The sequence below is a fragment of the Labeo rohita genome, chromosome 14 (genome assembly GCF_022985175.1).
Source record: "Labeo rohita strain BAU-BD-2019 chromosome 14, IGBB_LRoh.1.0, whole genome shotgun sequence".
Classification (NCBI taxonomy): Eukaryota; Metazoa; Chordata; class Actinopteri; order Cypriniformes; family Cyprinidae; genus Labeo; species Labeo rohita.
Genome location: NC_066882.1, coordinates 14,174,320 through 14,199,955, shown reverse-complemented (window position 1 = coordinate 14,199,955; position 25,636 = coordinate 14,174,320). Strand labels below are relative to the sequence as shown.

The following is a 25,636-nucleotide window of genomic DNA, read 5'->3' as shown; positions in this document are numbered from 1 at the left end:
GAACACTATAGACTGCCAAAAGTTATAACAAATCAAAGAGAAGAGTGCAAAAAAAACATCTGAGGAATAAAAGGCGTTTGTGGTTGGATAACTGAACCAGGATTTCCAGAACAAGAATCTTGATAACATTGTGTTTGTTCTTATTATTTCCGGTCAGGAAATGTGAAATATTAGGCTAATATCTTAATTAATACTGCTTGTATGTATCTTTACCACCTATTAACTTAAGTTTGTCAAAGTATTCTGCCCTTTCCTGCTTACTAAGTCCTTCTCTATAAGATTTAGCAGCTTCCAAACGTTTTTTTCCCATGGTTTAGACAGAATAAATTAGCAGAACAATGAATTCAGTAGAATATTAACCTTGCAATCCATGCTGTTGTTTACATCCGAGTATCTCCAATATGGATGTGCATCTGGGTAACTGACCAAACCCTGACGTAAATGCAAACCTACCTTATTTTTCCCATAAAAGTGGGTGCAGCCATTTGTAAATTTTTTTGTGTCTGGCTACCGGTCTCATCCACTTCCAGCTATTTTTAGCTGCACAAAAAGTTAGTTTTGCTGCTTGATATTGTAAACTGGTGTGTCTTACCATATTATTTTTAATGTATTATCTTAATTGTGAACACACTGGTTTGTAGTGCAAACTGTTTTATCATTTACTGCACTTTGATATTCTTCTCATTATTTCCCTATGGTGGATTATGATCCGGACATCTAATACATTACCAGAAAACAGCTTACTTCCGCATTGAAAAATAAGGTGGATATTGTAGTGATCATAAACACAGCTCAAGGGCCCTCCTTCACAAAACATAACAATTACCGCAGTTTTATCACTGGAACAATATAAAATAGTTCAGTACAAGCATTTCATTTAAATATAATTTGTGCAATATATGTCACTCAACCAACTTGCTCAAACATTTTCCAAGTCCGCGGGGAAAACGTGGACTTGGCAACCCGGTTTGGGACTACAAATCAACAAAACCTGTCGTTTCTGAACATCACACGGTCTCTTTGTAAGTTTGCTGAGGCCCCCTAGTGTTAAGAACCACTGTTTGCACTGCAGTTGGATACTATTGCCTTTATATCAATGACATCGATCAGCCGCAGCGCCCTCTAATGGTGCTCTCTAGTACTGAAGCTGAATGACATGCAGCCATATTTGACTGTATTCATCAAGCCCTTCCCCCCTTCAGCATCTTCAGCAGGACAGTGAAGAAAGCTGGAGCGGGACAACGGATGCCAATCGAAAGGAGACTTTACCGAAGATGGCCTCGCCAAGAACAATAACCATTGTCGCCCTTTCCTTTGCACTGGGTCTCTTCTTCGTCTTCATGGGTACAATTAAACTCACACCAAGGTTAAGCAAAGATGCATACAGTGAAATGGTAAGTGATCGTCGCCTAGCAGCATCTATAATAAGCAAACGAAGCTTCAGCTGGATGCAACCGGCTTTGTTTTAGGAGGGGGTGCGAAAGTAACTGATTTTTGCATTTGCTATAAAATGCCCGCTAGGGCTTTTGGTGCCTGCTTGTGCAATATAATTTTCTTTGCATTGGCTCTGGAGGTGAATACAAGTTAAACGCCATTTAATTCAATCAGCAATCTAAGGTATAATAAAAACATAATTAGATTCCTAATTATGGGTCGAATTATGTAAAACAACTAAACAGAATTGGAGCAGCTGAACAGCGCATTCTGTGCACAGCCGCAACATTGTTTCATTACAGCATAAATAGGTCAATTATGACATCACAATGCGCATCATCTGTATGATAAACAGAATAGACGCTCTCAGTTATGACGTGAGATGATTATTTCGTGATATTACTGTAAAACAATCCGGTTGAATCAGCTCATGATAAAGCAATGGCGCCGCTTTCCAGCAAATTCTATCTTCCATCTGCAGGTGCAGCAGCTGCTGTGCTGATGTCACAGACACGTTCATATATTTTTTACTAATTAATTTATTTTTAATAATTACAGTACAGTTGCAGTACAGTTGGGTCGATATGACCATTAAAATTAAAATAATAATAATAATAATAATCGTTTTAAGCATTTGCATCCATTGCATTCTGAAGTCTATCATGATTTAGCAGTGCACACAGTTACATGCATTCTTATATGCATTCATGTGAAACATTCTTAAAATTCTTTGTAAATTTCACATTTCTGTTCCCTTTCCAGAAAAGAGCGTACAAGAGCTATGCAAAGGCCCTTCCAGCGCTGAAAAAAATTGGCGTTTCTTCTGTACTTCTACGCAAGATTATTGGTACTCTTGAGGTGGGATGTGGAATTGTTCTGACCCTCGTGCCAGGGAGACCAAAAGACGTGGCCAACTTTATTCTGCTACTGGTCATGCTGGCAGTGCTTTTCTTCCACCAGCTGGTTGGAGATCCTCTAAAACGCTATGCCCATGCCTTGGTATTTGGTATTTTGCTAACGTGTCGGCTGCTCATTGCTCGTCAGGGCGAGGAACGGCCTGAGAGGGAGGAGAGACGGGAAGAGCAGATCACTGCCCAGGAAAAGAACAAAGTCAAAGTTTCTTAGCTCCACAATTTCACAAAAAGCGCCTGGCAGCAGATCTGTTTCTCTGGATAGTAGAAAAGGCGCTTGGGGGGAAAAAAAGACAGTAGTCCCAAAAGGTGATTTATGTCCCACAGCTACATATCGGCAGCCTGAAAACCAGATGTTATGTTATCTTTACCTCATGTCTCACTGGTAAAACTTCTTATTGAAAATATAAATATTCAGTTTGGATAATCACCATTGTGGCAACTGTTTTTGCAACAAAAGATTTAACTACTGTTATTCCCTGCTGTATTTATTATTATTATTACTATTATTATTTTGACCCTGCATTGAACAATATCCTAAATACCACTTTTAAGATTATACTGTGATACAGGAAAGTTCAAATGTCAAATTTTTGTGATGCTTTATTTACTTATGAACTACTGTTGATGAATACTATACAAAACTTGTTCTGTTTACAATAAGATTGATTTTTTTAAATTAAGAAATGCTGTACATCATTTGTTAAAAGGTTAGAGTGAGATGGAAGACGGTAGCTTTTCTGTTGCCTCAAAATCTACAAACATCAAAAATGAAAATATAAAAGCAGTTTGTTCAGATACATATAATTTCTGCATTTATTAATCTTACTGTGTTTTTTTTTAGATTACATATAATATTTCTTTGTTTGCTTTATTGCTTTTATTAAATTTGGTTTTCTAGTTTGACTTTTGAAATACACAGTCCAATAAAAATCATATCCCTGGATCTTCTTATGGTTGCTTTCTCCTTTTAAGTCATAGAACTACCACATTGTTTTACTTTTTTATCTACTGTATTTTCTTTACATGAATTTGTTTCTTTACTGTTGGAAACCCAGCACTGCTCATTTGAGGTGTCTTACTAATTTTACATACTCAATTCAGGATATGCATCACTGCTAATAAACTTATGAGATGAAACAGGTGTGTCAAATAGTGATACATTCAAAATGCACAGTGCTGGAAGGAGTAGAATTAAGAAACTTGTCTGATATGTTTGGATGTGTACTGATAATTTGCTGTTTGTAACTGAGTAAAAATACTTAACAGAGAACATGACCTGTGTCTAAACCTTTACCAGAATGCCCAGCTAGTTCATGAACTGAATTGTGCATTCTTAGTTTACACAGAATGGGTCGTATTACACTTTGACAGTGAGGTAAAAAAAATGATGTTTGTGCATGCAGATGCTGACAATAAAACCTCTATGCAGTTTATCATGGAGTTTGGTGACAGTATTAAAAAACATCACTTGTGATTTTTTTATGTCTTGTTTACTTTTTGCTAAACAAATTCGAATAGAATATGTTACTATCAGCATTTTCTTCAAAAATTGGTTGACCATGTTTATGCTAATAAATCTTGCATCATATCCACCTAATTTTTCAATGCGGAAATAAGCCTATGGGCGAGTCTTCTGGTTCATTGGCTGCTGTAGGGAAGTAATGAGAAAAATAACAATGTGCAGTAAACTGTAAAACTGTTTTCACAACAAACCAGTGTTCATAATTAAGACAATACATTAAAATGATATGGTACGACACCAATTTGCAATATTAAGCGGTAAAACCAGCTGTTTTGTATAGCTAAAAATAGTTGGATGCAGGCCGGAAGCCAGACCCATACAATTTACAAATGGGCGACGACCACTCTTACAGAAAAAATAAGGATTACCCCTATTCAAAGTGTCTATTTACAGTAACCCCGGCCACAAACGTGTGACAGGGCTAGCCAAAACTACAAAACACTATAGTCCCCCAATAGCTGCACTCACGTGGTCTAGATGATGAAACGCGTGCCTTAGTCATTTTGACGCAATGGCTCCACGTTCAAATCCGCATTTAGCCAAACTTTTTTTTCTCCCTTTTCAAATCTCATATCACATCGGAGGGCTTATATTGTCATCCATTTAATAATTTGAATTAAAATTATAATTTACACTCAATACGTTATTTTTGCATACTGTTTTATAACGTACTACAATACTGAAGTGCAGATAATTGCCACTATTTGCATTAAGTATTATGAATAGCAGAAAATCCTGCTATTTTAACATAGTGTAAATAGAATCTATCGCTATTTGCACATAGTATACTGCTAAGAAAATACTATTTCACTTATTGTAAACAGAATCCATTGCTATTTGCCCTTTTATTTTCAGTATATTTAATCTCAGTGGAAATCAGTTTTACAAACAAAAATAAATATACTCACAAATAAAATAATTTTCAATCCAGCAAAAGAAATGTTTAAAGTTGAGTATATTCTTAGTATGTGTCACTGATCACATAATAGTGTTGTTGAGCTTTTTCTTTTATAGTTCTTACCTTTGAATACCAACATATCAAATATAGTCAACTCAGTATCTTTTTTTCTGTCTCAGTAAATTTTTTTTCTGATGTTCTGCTGTTATAGTGTATATTTTAATTCATTTTCAACCGCGTTGACGTTGCACACCCCAGTCCAATAGGTGGCGGACATGCACTTTCTACGTTGGTTTGCCAAACACTATAAAACATCACATGAAGTAGAAGAATGTATCAGTAGTGCTCTGAGCAGGGTTGCCAGGTTTTCACAACAAAACCCGCCCAACTGCTACTCAAAACTAGCCCAGTCACGTTTCGAGTGGGGTCCCGCGTTAAAAAACGCATTCCGGGGGATAAAATACACATTATTGGGCTTCAAGCCGCGGACATCCAAAAACAACACGCGGCAACAGTGTTAAAGTAGCTCAATTCCGCGGCAAAACCGCGGACTTGGCAACACTGGCTCTGAGTAGCAACCTGTCATATCTTGGAAATAATAATAATAATAATAATGAGAGATTGGACTTTTATGAATACAAGCCTAAGCCAAAAACAACCCTTTAGAACAATACATTACCCACGTGTAAATATTATCCGTATAAAATATCGTGGAACTTCCCCCTGGTATTTTTTGCGAGTGGATCTAATTTGCATCTTTTAACACATTAATAAGGATAAACGCATATTACGAATTCAGTGTAAAAAAAATCAATTCTGAAACACAATCATATATTAATAACTTGTTTTTATTATACAGCTGCAGTAAAGCTTTCAGTTCGTTGCACTGGTGGCAGACAGTAACCGGAAGTGATGCAGTGCGCATGTCCAAACGGTCGCGGCAGATTTGGCGTTTGGTTTGAATGGGTGACTGCAGCGGCCGAGACAAACACGCGAGAAATAACAAATAATATTATGTAGCGAAAGAATGGCTGATTTATCTAACCTGGCGGGGTTAGTCTCGGAACCATCCGGAGAAATAGACTCTTCCGCCTCTTCTGCGAGCAATAGAAGTTTGCGTTTGGCAGAAAAAAAAGAAAAGAGAAAAGGCGAGGCGGATCCCTTTGGTCGCGCAGTGAAGTATTTGTCTCAGGGTAAGTGCAGCGTACAACATTATAGTAACGTGTTATCAAAACAATCTTAAAGGGTTACAGTTTAATAGTAGGAACGTTTTATTTATTTATTTAAGTCATTGTTTTCCTTTAGTAACTCGTCTCTGGGCGACGTTAAGACGTCTTTTGTTTATCTTTGTGAGAGTGTCGTCATCAGATGACGTTACTATATCACATCTAGGGGTCATAATATCAGTTTACATGTATTTTTGTATGTTACAGTGGAAGCTGGCACAGTAGTCAGGGGAAATGATGAGCTGGAGAGGAATATGGTGGTGGTGGAGACAGTGGCTCTCAGTAAGGGTCTTCCTCCGGAGGTCATCACAGTGCTACTGGACTTGGCTTTAAGCCTCAATGCAGGTAATATAATTAGAGGTTGCACAGATTTCTTCAGCTGTGTTTGTTTACATTACAACATGAGCAGGAATTCATCATGAGAAACATTACAGCAGTGACATCGCAATCAAACATGGTTGCTCATCCTCATTCTGCTGAGTGCCAGTAGTAGTTTATGGTGATTAATTTCAGTTTATCCAACAGGAACTGCGAACTGTACTAGGGTGCTCAAGTTTCTTATACCTGCCACGGTGGTGCCACAGGAGGCCATCGTGAAGGGGGTGTCGTGGCTATGTGTAGGGAAGATGCCAATGAATGCACAGGTAAGAGCTGTCAGTTGTACCTGGTCATTGGTGAAATTGGTAATTTACTTTTGCTTCATAGGTCTCAGAATTAAAATGAATCTATTTTCTAAATATGTTTTTAGATCTTATTGTGAAAGACTTGTCCATATGTTTCCTTTTTTATCATTTATTATTTTTTTTTACTTGTTTATTTATTTATTTATTTTTTAATAAATAAGGGCTTTTTGTTATTTAAATCAAAATATCAAAAACTCAGTCTTTTGGTGGAATGACAGACTTCTCTCTACTTGTGTACTTAAGGGGGACTTTGACAATGTAGTTTGCTTAAACCTACCCCTTCAGGCTTGCATTTATCTGACTCCATTTTTGAGTGTGTCACTCTGGCATTTTTTTTTTTTCTTCGTTTGATAATCCATTATACTCTAAATGTTTGCCACAATATGGAGGAACAAAATCTGTCACTGTTTAATTGCAATTTTAAACATTTGGTACACTCTCCTAATAACATGTTTTCTTTTAAGGTTCTCTTTGTCCGCTGGGTACTTACTGTTTTTGACCTGATTGACTGCAAAGACAACTTAAGATCCATTTATGGCTTCATTTTCAGCTTTGTGATGGAAGAAAATCTGGTTAGTTGTGCTTCACAAATCCTTCTTTTTAAATTTAGAATATGTGTGTTGTAAGTCTGCTGGCATATGTTTTATAATTGCATTAAAATTAGGTTTTTCATGTTGATTTACAATGCTATTTTTTTTTCTTCCAGTGCCCTTTTGTTTGCCACTTGTTGTACCTTTTAACCATGCGGGAACATGGTGAGTTGTTGTTGAGTTGTCTTTGTTTTGTCTGTAAATGCACAGTGTTATTTGCTTTGCTTTGATTTTTATTTTTTCACTTTCATAGTTCACCCATACAGAGTCAGGAAATTGTTGGATATTCAGGCCAAAATGGTAAAGACTATCTTTTAAAATTAATTATAATTGTAGATTACTTGTAGTGGTAAAGAATGTTTCTTTTAATTGGATACATTTCAAATGACAAGTACTTTGTGTTTCTCCCTTTTTCCTATTAGGGCAGACAACCATTTCTCACACAACTTCTAGCACTCTACAAAGTGTTCCGTCCAGACCTAGTGACACTCTCTCTTCCATCAAGAGTCAGGGTTAGTGTATTCATTATAGTTACAGTTTTTTTCCAGCAGAGCTTTGTTCTTCTGCCAGGTGTTTCAGTCTCTTAAACTGCCTTTTTTTTTCCCAGACTGGATTCAAGAATCACAACTCCACCTGGAAAGTGGCTCTGAGTGCTGTGCAGAGGAAAAACAAGGGTGCCGTTTTAGCTGACCAGAGCCTCAGCCTGGATGTGAAAGAGAAGCCATCCTCCCGAAAGAGGGTAAGATGTCATCTGTGTAATACTTTAAAGAGCTTCACATAACACTCACTTGTCAATTAAGGGCTGTAAAACACATCACAACTTTTAAAGGGATAGTTCACCCAAAAATTTAAATTCTTATTAATTACTTACCCTCATGTCGTTCCAAACCCGTAAGACCTTTGTTCATCGTCAGAACACAAATACAACACTGTAATTCAAGAACTGTCGTAAATGCACATTGAAGACTGACACGGAAGAAAAGGAATTGTTGAATAAAGTGATTTTTATTTTCTTTGCGTAGATAAAGTATTCTCGTAGCTTCATAACATTAAGGTTGAACCACTGATGTCACATGGACTATTTTAATGATGTCCCTACTGCCTCTCTGTGCCTTGAACGTGGTAGTTATGTTGCTGTCTATGCAGGGTCAGAAAGTTGTCGGAATTAATCAAAAATATCTTAATTTGTGTTGAAGATAAAGAAAGGTCTTACAGGTTTGGAATGACATGAGGGTGAGTAATTAATGACAAATTTTTAATTTTTGGCCGAACTATCCCTTTAACAGATTTTAAAACTCTTTTAAAACTTACCTAAAAGCTGGGCATGATACACTAACCTCTGGTTTCACAGACAAGACCTAGTCTCAGACTCAAATGCAAGTCTGAACTGTTTCAACTAAAAGAAAAATCCTAAATATCCTAATTGAACTATGGCCTATCTGTGAAACCAGGACTAAATGATGGGGCAGCATTACATGCTGCCAGACTTTCAGATTGTTCTGAACACAATGCAGCTTATTGCCAGGAGACCCATGACAAATGAAAACAATGTAGCTGTGTCTTACATACTCTGTCTGGTAGCACCATATTTAGTTTGAAACTTTTTTTTTTTTTAAATGGTCACAAAGTATGTTATATTAAGTATGAATGTGAGTAATGTGTAGTATAAATTACATTTAGATGTGCTTCATCCCCCATGTTGTTAATGTTATGTGACCTACCAGTGTTAGTTGTGTCATGTGTACCATGCAGTTCACAAATACTCTCCTGTGGCCTCATGGGGTAGTAAACTTCAGAATCTCACTGGAAATAGTGGGGTAACCTTGGTACTTTTCGCCTACTGGTTTATGAATACTTTAAATTTGAACATACTATTCTTTTTACATACTGTTTTTTTTGTTACTGTCATGGAACAGCTGATGGATTTCTTTCCGTTTTTTTTTTTTAATTGGTTACACCTGTCTGGTTTGCCACAATTAATTACTGCCCCATCTAACCTATTTTTTTTAATGGTGGAATTTGGCCAGACCAACCATTTTTAAAATAACTTTTAATCTGCTGCCTCCTATTGGTTGGAGGTGGTCAAACATCAAACTTGTTTACATTGTACCTGTCATATTATGGAAATCACCCAAAGTTCATTGGTTCACTTAAGTTCACTAGTACAGTCCAATGGAAATCACCAGTACTACCCAATGAAGGACACCTTAAGGCTCACAGTATGTATTAAGACATCCGCTATTGGAATAATCATCATATTGATCAGTCTATTGATTACTTTTATAAACATATATCATATTTTGGAGTAAAATTATACCATATTGGGTAAAATAGCATATTGTAAGATAATGCAATACTATTACATATTACGGAAGTAGGCATGTTCAGATGCAGTGTATATGTTCTAAAGTCGGCACTAGTCAACTAGACTACTCCAGACTGGAAATTGGCGTGGACAACTATCCTTGTATATTCCACTCTTAAAGTTAATTTTTTCTGAAATTATATGAATGGGGCCAAAAAGAAATGTATAGAAATCTTGAATTTAGATCTATAATCTGAATGTATCTCATGTCCATAGAAACTACATCACCTAGCGATACCTCCCTTGAGCTCGGCATTTGACAGCAACTCCAGCAAGAGGGTCTTCCGCCTGCAGGAGCTTAGATCCTTCAAAGAGTTACTTGAGAACATCCACAATATAGAGGTAATGCACAAGTCTTTTTCTTTCACTCACAATATACATTGTCTATAGAATTAAGTGTTATTTGGGTCCAGTGGTGCTTTCCCTTTTTTTTTGACTAGCAATAAAATAGGATATTATAGTCATGGCTCTTTAAATACAAAATGCCACATTGCATAATATTCATTGCATCACAGTGCAAACCAAAACAGATCTGCACTAGTGTGGTTCAACCACTTGGTGGAGCTAAGCTTTCACATTACTGAATGAGCATGTTAAGTCTGCAGAATCTTTCACAGTAGTCAAACATCTCAGATGTAAAATTAAATCTTAGACTTGTTTAATGTTCATCAACACTGTTGCCCCTCTAAGTGCTCAACAATATATTACATGAATTGGCAATCATGAAATGTTTATAGTGTTTGAGGTCTACTTGACACATCCACTAACCTGATAAGCCTTATTAAATCTCTTTTAAAGTTCTGCAGACATTTGTTTCATTCTGCTTCTTAAAATGAATATCGCCACAGTGTTCTTGCACTACTTGTTAGAGTGGTTTTGCAGTCTGCAACAAGGAAGGATTGAGAAAGAAGCTGGTGGAGTAAGTCAAGTGGAAAAAAAAAAAACAGTTCAGTTGTGGCCATGGGGAAAGATCATTGATTCTTTCTCACTGTGGCAGCCCCATCATTAGAATCAGTCGTTTCTCAGATGAATGATACATTTGCTTGTTAATTACAGAAAGACTCAGCCATGTCCGTTGTCAATCTGTCACTTAGCTTTATTTATTTATTATTTGTTGAAGGCCCATATTGTGAGGCAGCTGTTTGTAGACTGACACAAATTACAGTTTTCGAAAAGAGTTAGAATGGTGGAATGTGTTTCATCTAAACTGTTGTACTAAACTGTCAGTTTCAGAAGAGGTCTCAAAGGACCAGAAGTATGACTGAATTGGTTTATTTGCCTCCAGCTGTTTTGACAGCTCTTGGTTATGATATACTGTCTCTGTTGTGCAAATGCGTATTGTATATAGCATATTGCTGCTTAATGCTGAAGTCATAACTTGTTTTCAGCTGCCTGCCCAGATGGGTTCGCTTCTGGGATCGGCTCTGGCTTTGCATTACCTGGACTGCGTACAGGATGAATCTGCCTTCCTGCGCCTTAACTTTTGGCTTGGACACTCGTTGCAAGAGGGTATGTTTTCCATGTCATAATACCGAACCTTTTCAGGCTTATCTGAATTTATCCCTGCCTTTATAGTTCCCAATTCAAATGTTAGTTCTTGTGTGTTTTGGACAGAGTTTTTACTATGTCCTGTGGATGGGAGTTCTGACAACACTTCTGAAGCCTGTCGCTTCCTGAGCACCATCCTCTTCTCACAGCAGTTCCTGCAGGTATGACCAAGCAACAGAAGACAAGTATTACCCAAATTAACCTTGGCAGCCTCAAGGTTGGCTGTTTAATATAAGAAACATGTGGCAGGTTTATTCCCCAAACCCCAGGACATCTATCATTTTTCTGCCTTGCTTTCTATCTCTTCTGCGTTCCTGAATGATCTCTTCACTTGTAAAATCCCATCTTGACAGGCTTTGTATTTGTACATTGTTCTCAGGAGGGATTCTCCAGCACGGAGAGTTTTCTTTATAAGTTCCTGAGTGTGTGGGATGGCTGTCTGCTTCGGCCGCAGATCCTGGATCTTCTCAGTGACATCCCCTTGATGCCAAGCTTCTGTAAGTGTCCCAATTACCTCTGCTGCAACCAAGAGGATTTAAAAAAAACATTTGTACTCACGTAACTTTTTGCATTTGCTGATTTAGTGTTTTGTTTATTGTGAAATGTCCTTACCTCTAGTAATAATTATATTTCTACATTGTTTACTGATCAGACATCATATTTCATTAGTGCAGAATTAATAATATAAGTGAAACACAAACTTAATGTTTCTTTTCTGTATCTATAGACATGCATAAGCTTCTCTTTGAGCCGCTGAAGCAACTTTATTTTACCTCCACGGTATTTTTCAAGGTTTGTATGTTATTCTTGTTGTTTGTCTTCCTTTCCTATTTGTTTGTATCAAGGACAAGCTGACCGCATGAACCGTTTTGTCAATGAATGCTTAAATAGTACAGACATAAGTGAATTATTCTTTCTACACAAAGAATCTTTACACTTCCTGCGATTTTTATTTGAGTGGTGTTGTGATTAAGCTCACAGCAGTTGAAAGCAGGGTTTGATTTTGTTTCGCCCTTATCTGAATGTGCCTTTTCACATTGTCCTCCTCCAGTGTAGTGTCATTGAGTGTCTGAATAGCATGCTGGTGAAGTGGCTGACATGGCATTCCGTCAGTGCATCGGAGGGCGGTTTGGACATCAGTCTTAACAGCAACAGCACAATGTGAGTATACCAAAAATATGGAATAAAATACAGTATTTAGTTGTTTAAGAATAATCGATCACTAGTCTTATTTTGCATAATTGTGACCATGGACCACAAAACCAATTTTTTGGAAATTGAGATTTATGCATCATGAATAAATAAACTTTCCATTGATGTATGGTTTGTTTGGATATTACAATATTTGGCCGAGATACAACTATTTGAAAATCTGGAAACTGAAGGTGCAAAAAAATCAAAATATTGAGAAAGTCGCCTTTAAAGTTGTCCAAATTAAGTTCTTAGCGATGCATATTACTAATCAAAAATTAAGTTTTAATATTTATGGTAGGAAATTTACAAAATCTTCATGGAACATGATCTTTATGTAATATCCTAATGATTTTTTGCCTAAAAGAAAAATTGATCATTTTGACCCATGCAGTGTATTGTAAATACAAATATATCCGTGCTATTTATGACTGGTTTTGTGCTCCAGGGTCACAATAGTTATCAACAAATTTTCAAAAGCAATTTACAAAATATGCAGTTTCTTTTTGCTGATGTAACCAAGACCATGTAGACAGAGAAAATGCTGTTAACCAATAATATTAAAGCCCAAAATATTTCATTTCATATGGTCCAATCAAATCCTTATAAAATCCCAGCATAATTTCCAGCTAAATATTTTTGGAAACATGTTGCTTTATAGAATTTAAACAAGTTGCAAATGCTGTTTTCTTTAATGTGACTTGCACTTTACCGAATCCTCTAAGAGTTTTTTAATGACTCTGTCAAAAACTCACTGTCTTGGAAAACATTGGAGAAATAATCTGACGAAATGGGACCACACTCCAATGATTGTACTGTTAAAAGTCTTGCCTGAGGTTTACCACTGCGGGTTTCTCTATATTTTATATTTAAAAGAGATCAATGAACTGCTCCGGTGGTCGGGCTCCGTCTGAACCTCGTTTACCCTAAAAGTGTTCTGTGGAACGGTGTGTAATGAAGTGCGGTGGATTTTTCCCCTCGCCTGTCGTGTATTGCTTCTCTCTCACTGCTGATTTGGTTATTTTTTTATTACATTACTGAAGTGCACAGCTGAAGGAGAAATTATGATCAAGGGCAAAACCCTTTTTGACTGCGTCGGTGTGCCATGCATCAATGCGATACACCCATTATTCCCTTTTTCGCTTAGGGTCTCTGTGCTGTGCAAATGTGTGTGGGTGCCAAGCATAGCACAAAGACACATCTGGTGTGTACTAGGTGTGATTTAAAGCTGATTTATTGTTCTCTCTTGGAGAAATATTGTACGCTCTGCAAGGGAAAACTCGTTTTTCACATGTTATTTTGTGTGTGCTTTTAAAAAAGTGAGTGAAAAGAATAATGCACTCCTCTTCCTAGGACTATGACCTTGTCTGGCTTCATGGACTCAGTTATGGAGCTGGTTCGCTTTGTGGGACTGCTGGCATCTGAGGGACTCCGTCTGGAGAACTGCCATGTTCTTCTGCTCAACCAGACACTTGCTTTCTATGAGACGGTACACTCAGCTATGATTAACTTAATTAACATTATGTTCTTGGCAAAGTGACATCAACTGAAGTTCCAGCCTGAATTTTACTAAGATTTATGTGCTGATTTTTGTCTAGTTAGATTTAGTACAACAATCACTGTTGTGTGCTAATGCAGACATTTCTTTCTCGTCATGTCTAGGTGTGTGACATGTTTTTAAAGTACAGTTTGCCTCTGGTCATCATGCCCCCGGCTGGGGTTTTCTACCCGGCTCTCTTTGCCACAGACTCTATCAGCGTTGATCGGCTTGGCTACATCATGTACAGGTACTGTATGTGAGCTATAATAAGCTTTATGGGTCGTTTTATTACTCAGAGATTTTCTGCTTGAAATGTTAGCCTGGCCATGCTAGATTAAGGGCATCTCCTGGAACGTTTGGGTGAGTGAGCTGGGTTCCTGTTTGTCGCATGTGTAGTTCCCATGGCAGTGGCACACCTGTGTGCCGCTGGCTGAACTGAGGGCAACAGCCTGAACCTTCAAATGCGTTACATTGCCATGGCATGATGCCTGTAAGCAATAGATGAAATGAAGTATGAAGATCCTTTTATGTGCTTCGGCACGCAAACCTTTCAGTGCTGCTGTGAAGCCTTAAAGGGATAGTTTCACTCAAAAATCAAACATCTGCCATCATGCCATATGAAGCTAACGTTTGAAGTGATAGTTCAAAAATGAAAATTCTATCAAGAATTGCTCACCCCAATGTCAAAAATGTACAAATAATTTACTCACCCCCTTGTCATCCAAGATGTTTGTGTCTTTCTTTCTTCAGTCGTAAAAAAATGATTTTTCTTGAGGAAAACATTCCAGAATTCTTCTCCATATAGTGGATTTTTATGATGCCTGCGAGTTTGAACTTCCAAAATGCAGTTTCAGTGCAGCTTCAAAGGGTTCTAAATGATCCCAGCCAAGGAAGAAGGGTCTTATCTAGCAAAATGATTGGGTATTTTCTAAAAACAAAATAAAAAATAAATAAAAAAAAGTACAATTTTTATGCTTTTTAACCTCAAATGCTCGTCTTGTCTAGCTCAGCAATGCATATGGGTACTCTGTGTAATCCGGGTCAATACAGTTAGGGTATGTCGAAAAACCATCTCAATTTCTCCTCCAACTTCAAACTAGTCCTACATCACTGCAGAAGTACCAACCCATTGTTTACAAAGTGAACATGCAAAGGAGGGTCAAACACCTTTTACAGAAAAGGGTAATATATAAATAGTAATTTTTTTTTGTTTGTTTTCTTTTTTTTTCTTATTAAGAAAATAACCGATCATTTCGCTAGACCCTTCTTCCTCGGCTGGGATCATTTAGAGCCCTTTGAAGTTGCATTTAAACTACATTTTGGAAGTTTAAACTCGTGGGTACCATAGAAGTCCACTATATGGAGAAAAATCCTTAAATGTTTTTCTCAAGAAACTATTTCTTTACGACTGAAGAAAGACACAAACATCTATGACAAGGGGGTGAGTAAATTATCTGTAAATTTTTGTTCTAGAAATGAACTACTTTAAACATCCTGAGGAAAAAGTCAAAGTGGAAAGTTAATATTCTCAAATGTTTACAAGCCAAAATATTCATTTTTACATTGATTTCCCTCAAACTAATTCCTTCAAATAGATTACAGTTTAAAAGTACCATTATTACTCTGTGTCATTGCTGAATGCAAGTATTAATTTACTGACCCCAGACTTGTAGTGTAAGTCTGACTTAAACGTTTTCATGTCTTGTCTTTTTTAAGTAGAACTAATAACTCTAGTATATTAACATTATTAATATAATCCTGTTGTTGTATCCTTTCTCAGGTACCGGAAGAATCTGACCTTGGCTAAGAAACAAGAGCAGCAGAGAGAGGTAATGAGGATACTGTGTCAAATGAACACCCAGCAAAGTCATGAAAAGCCAACTGTGTGTATGCAAGGGGTTTTGTGTCTGAATAATTTACTCATAGGTAAATTAAAAGGACCTTCAAGCTGCTTTTAAGAATTTACAATGAAGCTCTTGGAGGCTATTGCTGTAATCCTCACCTTTCCTGCTGGGGATGAAAGGAGAACAGAGTCTTCTTGATTGAATCCCAGTGAGACAAAGCATGGCACTGGTATTGCAGTAAATGGAATGGCCAAATAATTTGATCACAGCATTGCACTTTTGCCATTTAAAATACTTTTTATTAACACTCAGGGTGATTCTTGCCTCACTCTGTAACCCATTAGACCCCTTTAGTGGCACCATGTTGTTAATATATTCACAAGCACAAGGTGTTGACTTATTCATTTAGTTTCATGTTTAATATTTTCTCACATTACAGCAAACATTCCACATTAGCAGAAACACATACAAGGAGTTTAATCGAAACCTTCAAGCCATGGTAAACTCCATGTGGAACTCTTGGTGGTGCATCCCTGGTTCAGACATTGAGATTGACAAGGATCTTATCGCTCTAAGCAAAGTGGCAGAACCCTGGTGCCGTTTCGACCTCATCCACCACCCGGCGCTTTTCAGCTATGCCATCGAGTTTCATCAGAGGGTGAGTGAGATGCTCTCACACTAGCGACATTTAAAAACACAAGAATTTATAATAGTACAGTTGATGCTTGACTGTCATCTCATTTGGGGCAAAGGAAAGGACTCAGCTGCGCAAGCTAATTAGATGATTATATTACCTCAAGTGTAAAGCCTTGTGTCACTACTCAGGACGGCACAGCCTCCACTTTTCACTAATAACTTTAGGATTGGACAAGGAGATAAATGTGGTATTAATGTATCTTTTATAGAGGATCCATTAATACAGAACCACATTTTATTATTCATGAAAGCTGTGTGAGACTGGAGTTTTCATCATCTTTAATAATACAAGTACCTTTTTTGGTCCAACTGCAACATTCACCAGTATACTATTGAGATTTAGAGCAAAGGGAGAACAATGAATATTTATGTGTTCTCTTGATCAGTGTTGGCCGGAGAGGAAGAACGTGGATCTTTGTTCCATAAAGGTAGTAATGTTATATCATCTCCTTTTTATTAAAAACTACTCATTCAGATCAACATGAGAGCATGTTTTTATGTCTTTCTAGATACGTTTGTAATATTCCACACGGTAACTCTTCTTTTCATGTTTGCAGACCGGGAAGTACTGGAACTGGTATATGGAGTTTCTCTTTAATCAAGGCTTTGATGGCCTCAACAACTTTATTCGGACCAACACTGGGCACGGCTCCACGTCGAGTAGTCAAGATGACAGGCAGCCCACCAGTCAGCCTTAACGCTGGCAGGAAATCCAGGTGTCAGGGGTGTTCATAAAACATGTATATATTTTATAGTCATCCTCCGTAAGAGGGCAGAAAGGAACCACTTGCATAACTGTAAATACTAAATGTACATTACAAGCCCCTTTGTTACTTTCAAGTCTTTTCTAGTTTTGTGTATATTTTTAACCCTGTTTCTGCTTTTTATCTTTTGTGCACAAAAAACAACTAAAAACAATGATCCAGCCTTGATATGTGGAAAAAACAAAACAAAAGCATAAGTGTGACTGCTTTAACTGCCATCTAAAATACAAATCCCATTATTTATGATGATTTAAAACTGATGATCAAAGATCGTTGAATAGTCTTGATTACTCTTGTAAAACCAAATGCGGCTGTGTATATTTAAACGGACTGACATTAAAATAAATCCTTTGTTTCAGATCCAGCATGAGGTAAAGCAGTGTGTTACTGGTTTTTGAACTTTTTTTGTAATTGATCAACTGTATCCACTTTTTTCTTTAACTCGGAAGTAAGCCTATGGGCGAGACTTCCGGTTCATTAGCCGCTACATAGGGAAATAATGAGAAGAGTAACAACGTGCTGTAAACGGTAAAACTGTTTGCACTACAAACCAGTGTGCTCATAATTAAGATAATACATTAAAATAATATTGTAAGGCACTATTTGGAATATCAAATAGCAAAACAAGCACAGCTAAAAATAGCTGGACGCGATGAGACCGGAAGCCGCACCCACTCTTATGGGAATATTAAACAAGACTTAATTGGGGACTTGGTAACTTGCAAATATTTATAGCTTTTGTGTGATATTTGGCTCAAAGTATAGTTGTTTTTTTAAAGTATGAATTGTTTAAAACGGCTATATTGAATTTTGCATACACAATTAGCTTTTTTAATGGATTAGTTTGCGCACCTCAGTAAATTTAATGTGATTTCAATGCAAAGCATAAACATTCTGTCTCTAATTAAATCAAACCCTAAAGCCTGCTTCTTTGAAAACCAATAAAGACCGTTGTTTGTCCCCACAGAACCACTGTAAGCTTCCCCTAGGTAACTTGGTTCAAGTGCATCCTAGGAAATCTCAGCATCAAGGCAGTGAGAGCAAAGCTCTACGGCTTTACGTTTTACAGCCAGTCTCATAAACGTGAGCGCCTTCAACTCTGCGTGACACATTTTCGTGTTTATGATGGGCTCTGGAGATGCTTCCCGACGATGTGTCCCCTCTCTGGTTCGTGCTATTTTCAGCGCGATCGCGTCACGATGCCGTCCAGCAAACTTCGTCTGGAGTGAATGAAGAATACGCGCACACCTCCGGGATTACAGCTCAGGCGTTATCGTGAATTGAGGCAGGTGTAGAACTTCGAACGATGAATTCTACGAGCGCAAAACTACGAGATCTACCTTGCTCTGCTGATGTCCTTGTTCATGTATGAGAGATTATTCGTTCATCGCCGACTGCCCGATCATCACTTCTCCACTCTCATCCCGCAGCTTTTCGCTTTTCATCTGAGCGTCCGTGTAAAATGGAAATCTGAAGTGCTCCACTTTCGCAGTTTCTCACCTTTCGGAGAAAAAGGTAGGACTTTATTTGCTGTGCTTGACAAGTGTGACGATGCTTAGATCCGTTACATTGACGCGAATCCGTTAGTTTCAGTTCAGAGACGCTGGATAAATTAAGCTTGTGATGTCCGTTATTATTAATACAAACTCTGCGATCGGTGGCAAACAGAAAGGCCTGATGTGAACTGCCTTTCTTGTTTTACTGGTTGACACATGAAGCCAGTGTAGCAGATTTTGTGGTTTATCATCTGGTCCGATGCTCTATTAAGAAAAATATTTTGCTAGTGTTGCTTATGACAGTCATCTGCCGGTGACTTTATGAGCCGATTTAAGCGTGTCTATGTAACCTGTGGGAACGGTAATCTTAAAGAATTAAGGGTTCTAGTTAAGATTCTTATGGATTCCGGTTTCATTAGACGTTCTTTTAGTACTTTTCAGGAAGAAATATTCGTGGGGGAAATAAATGCAATTCCTATTGCATTGCCCTCAGCAGTCGTTTGGCATATGAGATCATTTCAGATTTCAGCAGAACAGGTCTAATTTACAAGGAAAAACAATTTTGCAAAGGTATTTCATTTTTTTTTAAAGGGAAGAATGTAATCCAATATTTGGAAGGAACTGAAATGAAAGAGTTTTTTTTTTTCTATTTTTAATAAAATGTCGCATGTAACAGTAACAACTCGGGTATTTTTGATCAAATCTATTGACTTTACAGTACAACATAGTAGGCTTTATAATGGTTAATTATTAGTCATATTATTTAAGTAACCAGTCTGATTCAGAATGGTTTTCTGATTTGCTAAAACGAACCGGGATATAAGAGTCATTCAGGTATCGGGCTAGACACAGCAATCGATTCACTAAGAGAACCGACTCATTTGATTCATTCTTTCAGGCATAGGCTATTACAGTAATAAAACTCGTGTATTTTTTATTAAATCTATTGACTTCAAACTGCAACATAGTAGTCTTTATTATGACTTAAGAGTTTTTTTTTTTCTGTGAATGAGTCAGATTAAGTAGCTAACCGCTCAAAGTGATTCATAATGGTTTTCCGATTTGCCAAAACGAACCTGATTATAAGAGTCATTCAGGTATTGGACTAGACACGGCAATCGATTCACTAAAGGAACCGACTCATAAGATTTAACACGTGTATTTTTTTTTTTTATTATTAAATATATCGACTTCGAACTACAGCATATAAGTCTTTATTATGATTTAATTATTATTATTTTTTTTTTCTGTGAATGAGTCCGATTAAGTAGCCTAACCATTCTGACTGATTCATAGTGGTATTCTGATTTGATAAAACTAACCTGGTTATAAGAGTCATTCAGGTATCGGACTAGACACGGCAATCGATTCACTAAAAGAACCGACTCATAAGATTCAACGCGTGTATTTTTTTAAATTAAATATTTCGACTTCACACCACAGCGTAGAAGTCTTTATTATTATTATTATTTTTATTTATTTATTTAATAGTATTTTTTATTTATTGATTTGTTTTTTCTGTGAATGAGTCTGATTAAGAACCATTCTGACTGATTCATAATGGTTTTCTGATTTGATAAAACTAACCTGGTTATAGGAGTCATTCAGGTATTGGAACTAGACACAACAATCGATTCACTAAAAGAACCGACTCATAAGATCCCTTCTTTCGGGCATATTATAACGGTAACAAAACTTGGGCATTTTTTATTAAATCTATCGACTTTACTACGACATAGTAGTCTTTATTATGATTTCAGCATTTTTTTTCTGTGAATGAGTCGGATTAATTAAGTAGCTATTCGCTCTGATTGATTCATAATGGTTTTCCGATTTGCTATAACGAGGTTATAAGAGTAATTCAGATTTCGGACTACACGTAGCAATCGATTCACTAAAAGAACCGACTCATAAGATTTGTTCTTTCGGGCGTATTACAGTAACAAAACTCGTGTTTTTTTGTATTAAATCTAAGACTTTAAACTACAACATAGTAGTCTTTTAAGTAACCACACTGATTCATAATGGTTTTCTGATTTTCTAAAACGAACACAGCAATCGATTCACTAAAAGAACCGACTCATAAGGTTCATTCTTTATTTTGATTTTATTTATGGTTTGCCTGTGAATGAGTCAGATTAAGTAACCATTCGGACTAAATCATAATGGTTTACTGATTTGTTAAAACAAACCTGGTTATAAGAGTCAATCGGGCATGAGACTAGACACAGCAATCGATTCACTAAAAGAACCGACACATAAGAGTCATTCTTTCAGTCATATTATTCTTAGATTTATTCCTTCAGGCTACACTGGTCGTTGATTCTCAGATATAGATTCCTCGTAGTATTTTAATTTAGTCAGGCTTTGTTTTTAATTCAGAGGGAAAAACGGCTATGTTTTTGATTTCACTAAAAAGAACCGGTTCATAGGAATCATTCCTTTATAAATCTTTTGATAATGTTTTGGTTTCTCACAGACACTGGAAATGTTTCTAGCTGTCTTTTACTGTGTAATTATTAGAACTCGGTCGATTTCCCCTCCTCTTTCTTTCTAGGCAGACATTGCTTCACATTTTAAAAATGAAATGCGTGTGGGTTTTGACATTTGTCTCAGAATCACGTTCATAAATTTTCAATGTTGTGGCACAGCTGTGTAATATGAGGTTGAAGCTTCTTTAAAAGCACTATTGTGACTCATTCTTTGATGTTCTTTGAAACGCTGACAGCCTTTGGAGCTGGTGGCAGTTCATGCTGAACAGCCACAAAAAGAGGAAAAATAATAAGTGTCTATCCCTGCCTGAGTGTTAGATAGACACTGATCCTGCTGAAATGATCAAGACTCATCAGTCCTGAGTTATCAGCTCATCCTCTTTGTTATTCACATGAGTCATTCAAAGTTATTCCACTGTCACAATCCTTTCACTGTCCTTTTTCCTTTCCAGATCATCTAAGTTCACCCTTTCCCTTACTGTCACCGTTTCTTTCAAGTTCAGAGTTAAAAAACACAGAAAACCTGGAAATATCTGTAATTTTAAATGTGATTTTTAGACCTGGGAACGCAACATCAAAGTCATGGAAGAGTCATTAAAATTGTGAATGCAAATTTCTCATTCATGTAAGGCTTAGATTTTTGCACACAAGTAAATATGATAAGGATTGGTACCTGACTTACAAATGAAAATCCTCTTTGACAATCTCCATAAAAGATTTTAAAATACTAGTGCGGTAATCACGAATGGCTCGGCATGGAGATTCTTTTGTCTCAGACTGCATGAGCCATGCATTTTCAATCATTTAGTGTAATCTGAAAATACATTTACCAATCATTCAACATTTATTTCTTTGTCAGAATCCTCTTTGTTCCTCCCCAGATCATGCATGTCCGTTCCCTCGCTTGCAGCCGTCATTGTGAATACGTGATGAACAGCAAGTGTTGTGAGATGACACAGTTTTGAATGCACTTTGAAATGTGTTTTGACAAGAACATTTATTGGTGCAGTGCGTGCCACTACACTTCTGAATTGTAACTCATTTTCTTGGTGATTTGTTTACTTCTGCACATCATCAGCATGTGCTTTTGAACTACATTATTTATTTGCTCAGACAGCGTCTTGTACACACAGAACTACCAGGGGAAGTTTACCTTGTTGTTTTTTGGTTTTGCCTCACTTAGGAGTGATCTAAAAATGTCAGGAGTTATGGCGACACAGATTTGGCAGGAGAGTAAACATTTCAGAGTTCGGTCTGAAGGTTCTGTGTGCCATAATTCAATATGGTTTAAATAAACTAGATTTGCATTTCCTGAAGGAAATCCCAGTGCTTGCAGTGCAGAAAAGAATAGCGTTAAGAACAAGTTATGGGACTAGAACAAACACCTGACTGGAATGCTTGATGAGTATCAATACGGTGCCTTGCCAAGACCGTGATAAACAAATCTGTCTGGTTTCTTCTAGTCTTGTGAGTTCCTCAGGTACGGACCATATTATGTTGGTTATATAAATATGTAATCTTGTTTATCTTCAGTCTGGCTTTTGATGTTTTTGCCGGCGATCCCACGGCCTCAGTTTGCCTTAGTCGTGATAGGATATATGAAGCGGCAGTCAAGGGAAATGGCAAATACAGCTCAGAGCCCATAGAGTTGAAAAGCCACGTCCTCGGTCATCACAATCACTCTTGACTGGCAGCAGCATCACCGGTGGCCTCATCCCCAACTATGCTGGAATAAAGCATTTTAGTGCTGCGAGAAACGTCCCGGTAATGGAACGTGTCGTCAGAGTTGAGCCTTTGATGAGCGTCTTTCTGTGCTTTCCCCTGGCCTTGAGACACGTCCTTCTCTCTGGTAGTGAAAAACAGGCCAATCACCCCCCTGTTCCTTTCCATCATCCACGCGCTGAGTTGAAAGAAAGGATGAGCAGACAGAAAGAGGCGCAAAGAATGAGGATAGAAAAGCAATTTGCTAACTCCATAAATCCAGCCACCTAGGGTACCTGACCCCAGAGATAGAAGCAGGAGGCCATTATTTAAACTCGGGTAACCAATGCTCTCCTATTAACATTGAGAGGCCTGGTGTCTGCTGGTTGTCTGCAGTGGCACATTTATGCGTTTTATTTACTGCTTTGTACCGCATGGCCTCATGCGCAGGGCTCCCGAAAACCAGCTCAGACTGAAACTCAGAAGGCGCTCTTAATGTGGATTGATAAGGGGACGCTGTTTGTCTCCACAAGTTGCAGCAGTATGTTAAATTGCAAAGGGGATGCCCAAAGCCTGTTCTCTATTATTTGAAATGGTTTTGTTTTTGTGTTGGTTAGAAACACAAAGCAAAAAATAAAGCACATTTTGTGGGGGTGGTGTGTTGTAGTGGGTAGCGCTCTGGGCTGCTGACCAGAAGTATGTTGAATCGAGCCCTGTGTGGTGCATACTATGAGTTATCGCCATTGTACCTCTTATAAGAACGCTGTAATTCACTTTGGATAAAAGCATCTGCTAATTAACTATTTGTTTTTAATTCCATTTATTTATTGAATACAAAAATGTTCTGGTCTGTAAGAAGTCTCTTGGGCTCACCAAGGCTGCAGTTATTTGTGGAAAGAAAAAAAAGATGATTTATTTACAGTGAATGACTTGCAGTTCTGATTTATAAATGACAGATCATTTCTTAAATGAATAGTTCACCCATAACTTCAAGTTACACCATATTATATTCGCCCTGAAGCCATCCTAGATGTACAGTTGAGGTCAAAAGTTTACACACATCTTGCAGAATCTGCGAAATGTTAATTATTTTACCAAAATAAGAGGAATCATACAAAATTAGGGCTGGCAAACGATTAATCGCATAACGTGTTTTTCTTAAATATATACATTAATTTGTGTGTATTTATATATACATAAGAATTACACACACACACACACACATGAAAATATAGTTTAATTTATAAAAAATGACTGTTCAAAAGTTTACATACACTTGATTCTGATAATGATCCACAGCTGTGATTTTGTTTGTTTGTTTTGTTTAGTGATATTTGTTCCTGAGTCCCTTGTCCTGAACAGTTAAACTGCCTGTTGTTCTTCAGAAAAAATGTTAGGTCCCGCAAATTCTTTGGTTTGTCAGCCTTTTTGTGTATTTGAACCCTTTCCAGCAATGACTGTATGATTTTGAGATCCATCTTTTCACACTGAGGACAACTGAGGGACTCATATGCTATTATTACAGAAGGTTCAAACATTTATTGATGCTCCAGAGGAAAACACGATGCATTAAGAGCCATGGTTGAAAACTTTTTGAACTTGAAGATCAGGGTACATGTAACTTATTTGTCTTCTGGGAAAAACACGTAAGTATCTCTTGTAGCTTCTGAAAGGTAATACTAAATGGAAAAAAATATGATATTTAGACAAAATAAAATAAAAAAGAAGTACACATCTTTGTTCTGTTCAAAAGTTTTTAACCCCCGGCTCTTAATGCATTGTGTTTCCTTCTGGAGCATCAGTGAACATTTGAACTTTCTGTAATAGTTGCATATGAGTCCCTCAGTTGACCTCAGTATGAAAACTAACCAAAAAACACAGATGTAGATCATTCAGGGAACAACGCAGTATTAAGAATCAAGTGTATGTAAACTTTTGAACAGGGATAATGTTTGTAAATTCAAATATTATATACATGCATTTTGTATGATCCCTCTTATTTTGGTAAAATAATTATTTTTTTGCAGATTCTGCAAGGTGTAGTAAACTTTTGACCTCAACTGTATGACTTCTTTCAGATGAATATAATCGGAGTTATATTAAAAAATGTCCTGGCTCTTTCAAGCTTTATAATGGCAGTGAATGGCTGTGCATCCATCCATCATAAAAGTACTCCACACAGCTCCAGGGAATTAATAAAGGCCTTCTGAAGAGAATCGACGTGTTTGTGTAAAAAAAAAAAAAAAAATCGATATTTAAAACTTTATAAACCGTAATCTCTAGATTCTGCTAACTGTTGTATGTGTGCTCTTGGTTTGAATCAAAATCCTCAATTTGTACTTGTAATTCATGACCAGTGTTTTATTCTGCGCTCTTCTCTGCTACTGTTTTCATAACTTCTCACCAAAGCTTACGCTTTGCCTACATCCCACACCGTCCGCTGAAACGCCACTGTCTTGTGTAGAAGTGTACAACAGCTAGTGGAAGCTAGAGATTGTGGTTTATCAGTTCGCTTCAGAAACCCAAATTACTGATGGTGCAATGTCTGAGCAGCTCATTTCCACAACCAGAAAGTAAATGGTGACCACAGCTGACAAACAGGATTGCTCAATTACATCACATTTACATTTAGTCATTTAGATGCTTTTACACAAAAAGAGACTTACAAATGAGAAGCAATCTAACAAAAGAGCAACGATATATGTGCCGTGACAAGTTAGTCTAACACAGTA

The 25,636-nt window shown here is 37.2% G+C and overlaps 3 protein-coding genes across 7 annotated transcripts in view; all 3 read left to right on the top strand.

The window, feature by feature from the left end:
• Window positions 1-1,151: 1,151 nt before the first annotated feature.
• tmem35 (transmembrane protein 35) lies at window positions 1,152-3,822 on the top strand. The gene is made up of 2 exons (XM_051127070.1): window positions 1,152-1,394; window positions 2,197-3,822. The coding sequence occupies exons 1-2, from the start codon at window positions 1,275-1,277 to the stop codon at window positions 2,557-2,559; spliced, it is 483 nt and encodes a 160-aa protein (XP_050983027.1). The 5' UTR covers window positions 1,152-1,274; the 3' UTR covers window positions 2,560-3,822.
• Window positions 3,823-5,682: 1,860 nt separating this feature from the next.
• Window positions 5,683-17,575, top strand: cenpi (centromere protein I). The gene is made up of 20 exons (XM_051127049.1): window positions 5,683-5,961; window positions 6,202-6,339; window positions 6,520-6,638; window positions 7,142-7,249; window positions 7,384-7,432; window positions 7,521-7,567; window positions 7,690-7,779; window positions 7,875-8,006; window positions 9,849-9,974; window positions 11,021-11,141; window positions 11,247-11,341; window positions 11,560-11,677; window positions 11,908-11,972; window positions 12,232-12,341; window positions 13,725-13,860; window positions 14,034-14,158; window positions 15,692-15,740; window positions 16,195-16,413; window positions 16,838-16,879; window positions 17,009-17,575. The coding sequence occupies exons 1-20, from the start codon at window positions 5,796-5,798 to the stop codon at window positions 17,147-17,149; spliced, it is 2,196 nt and encodes a 731-aa protein (XP_050983006.1). The 5' UTR covers window positions 5,683-5,795; the 3' UTR covers window positions 17,150-17,575.
• Window positions 17,576-18,240: 665 nt separating this feature from the next.
• The window catches only part of drp2 (dystrophin related protein 2), a 178,700-nt gene continuing 171,304 nt past the window's right edge, over window positions 18,241-25,636 (top strand). For all 5 annotated transcript variants that reach the window (XM_051127562.1, XM_051127561.1, XM_051127560.1 and 2 more), the window contains exon 1: window positions 18,241-18,730. In XM_051127562.1, the coding sequence (XP_050983519.1) occupies window positions 18,568-18,730 (163 nt within the window). In that variant the 5' untranslated portion in view covers window positions 18,241-18,567. The remainder of the gene's footprint in view (window positions 18,731-25,636) is intronic.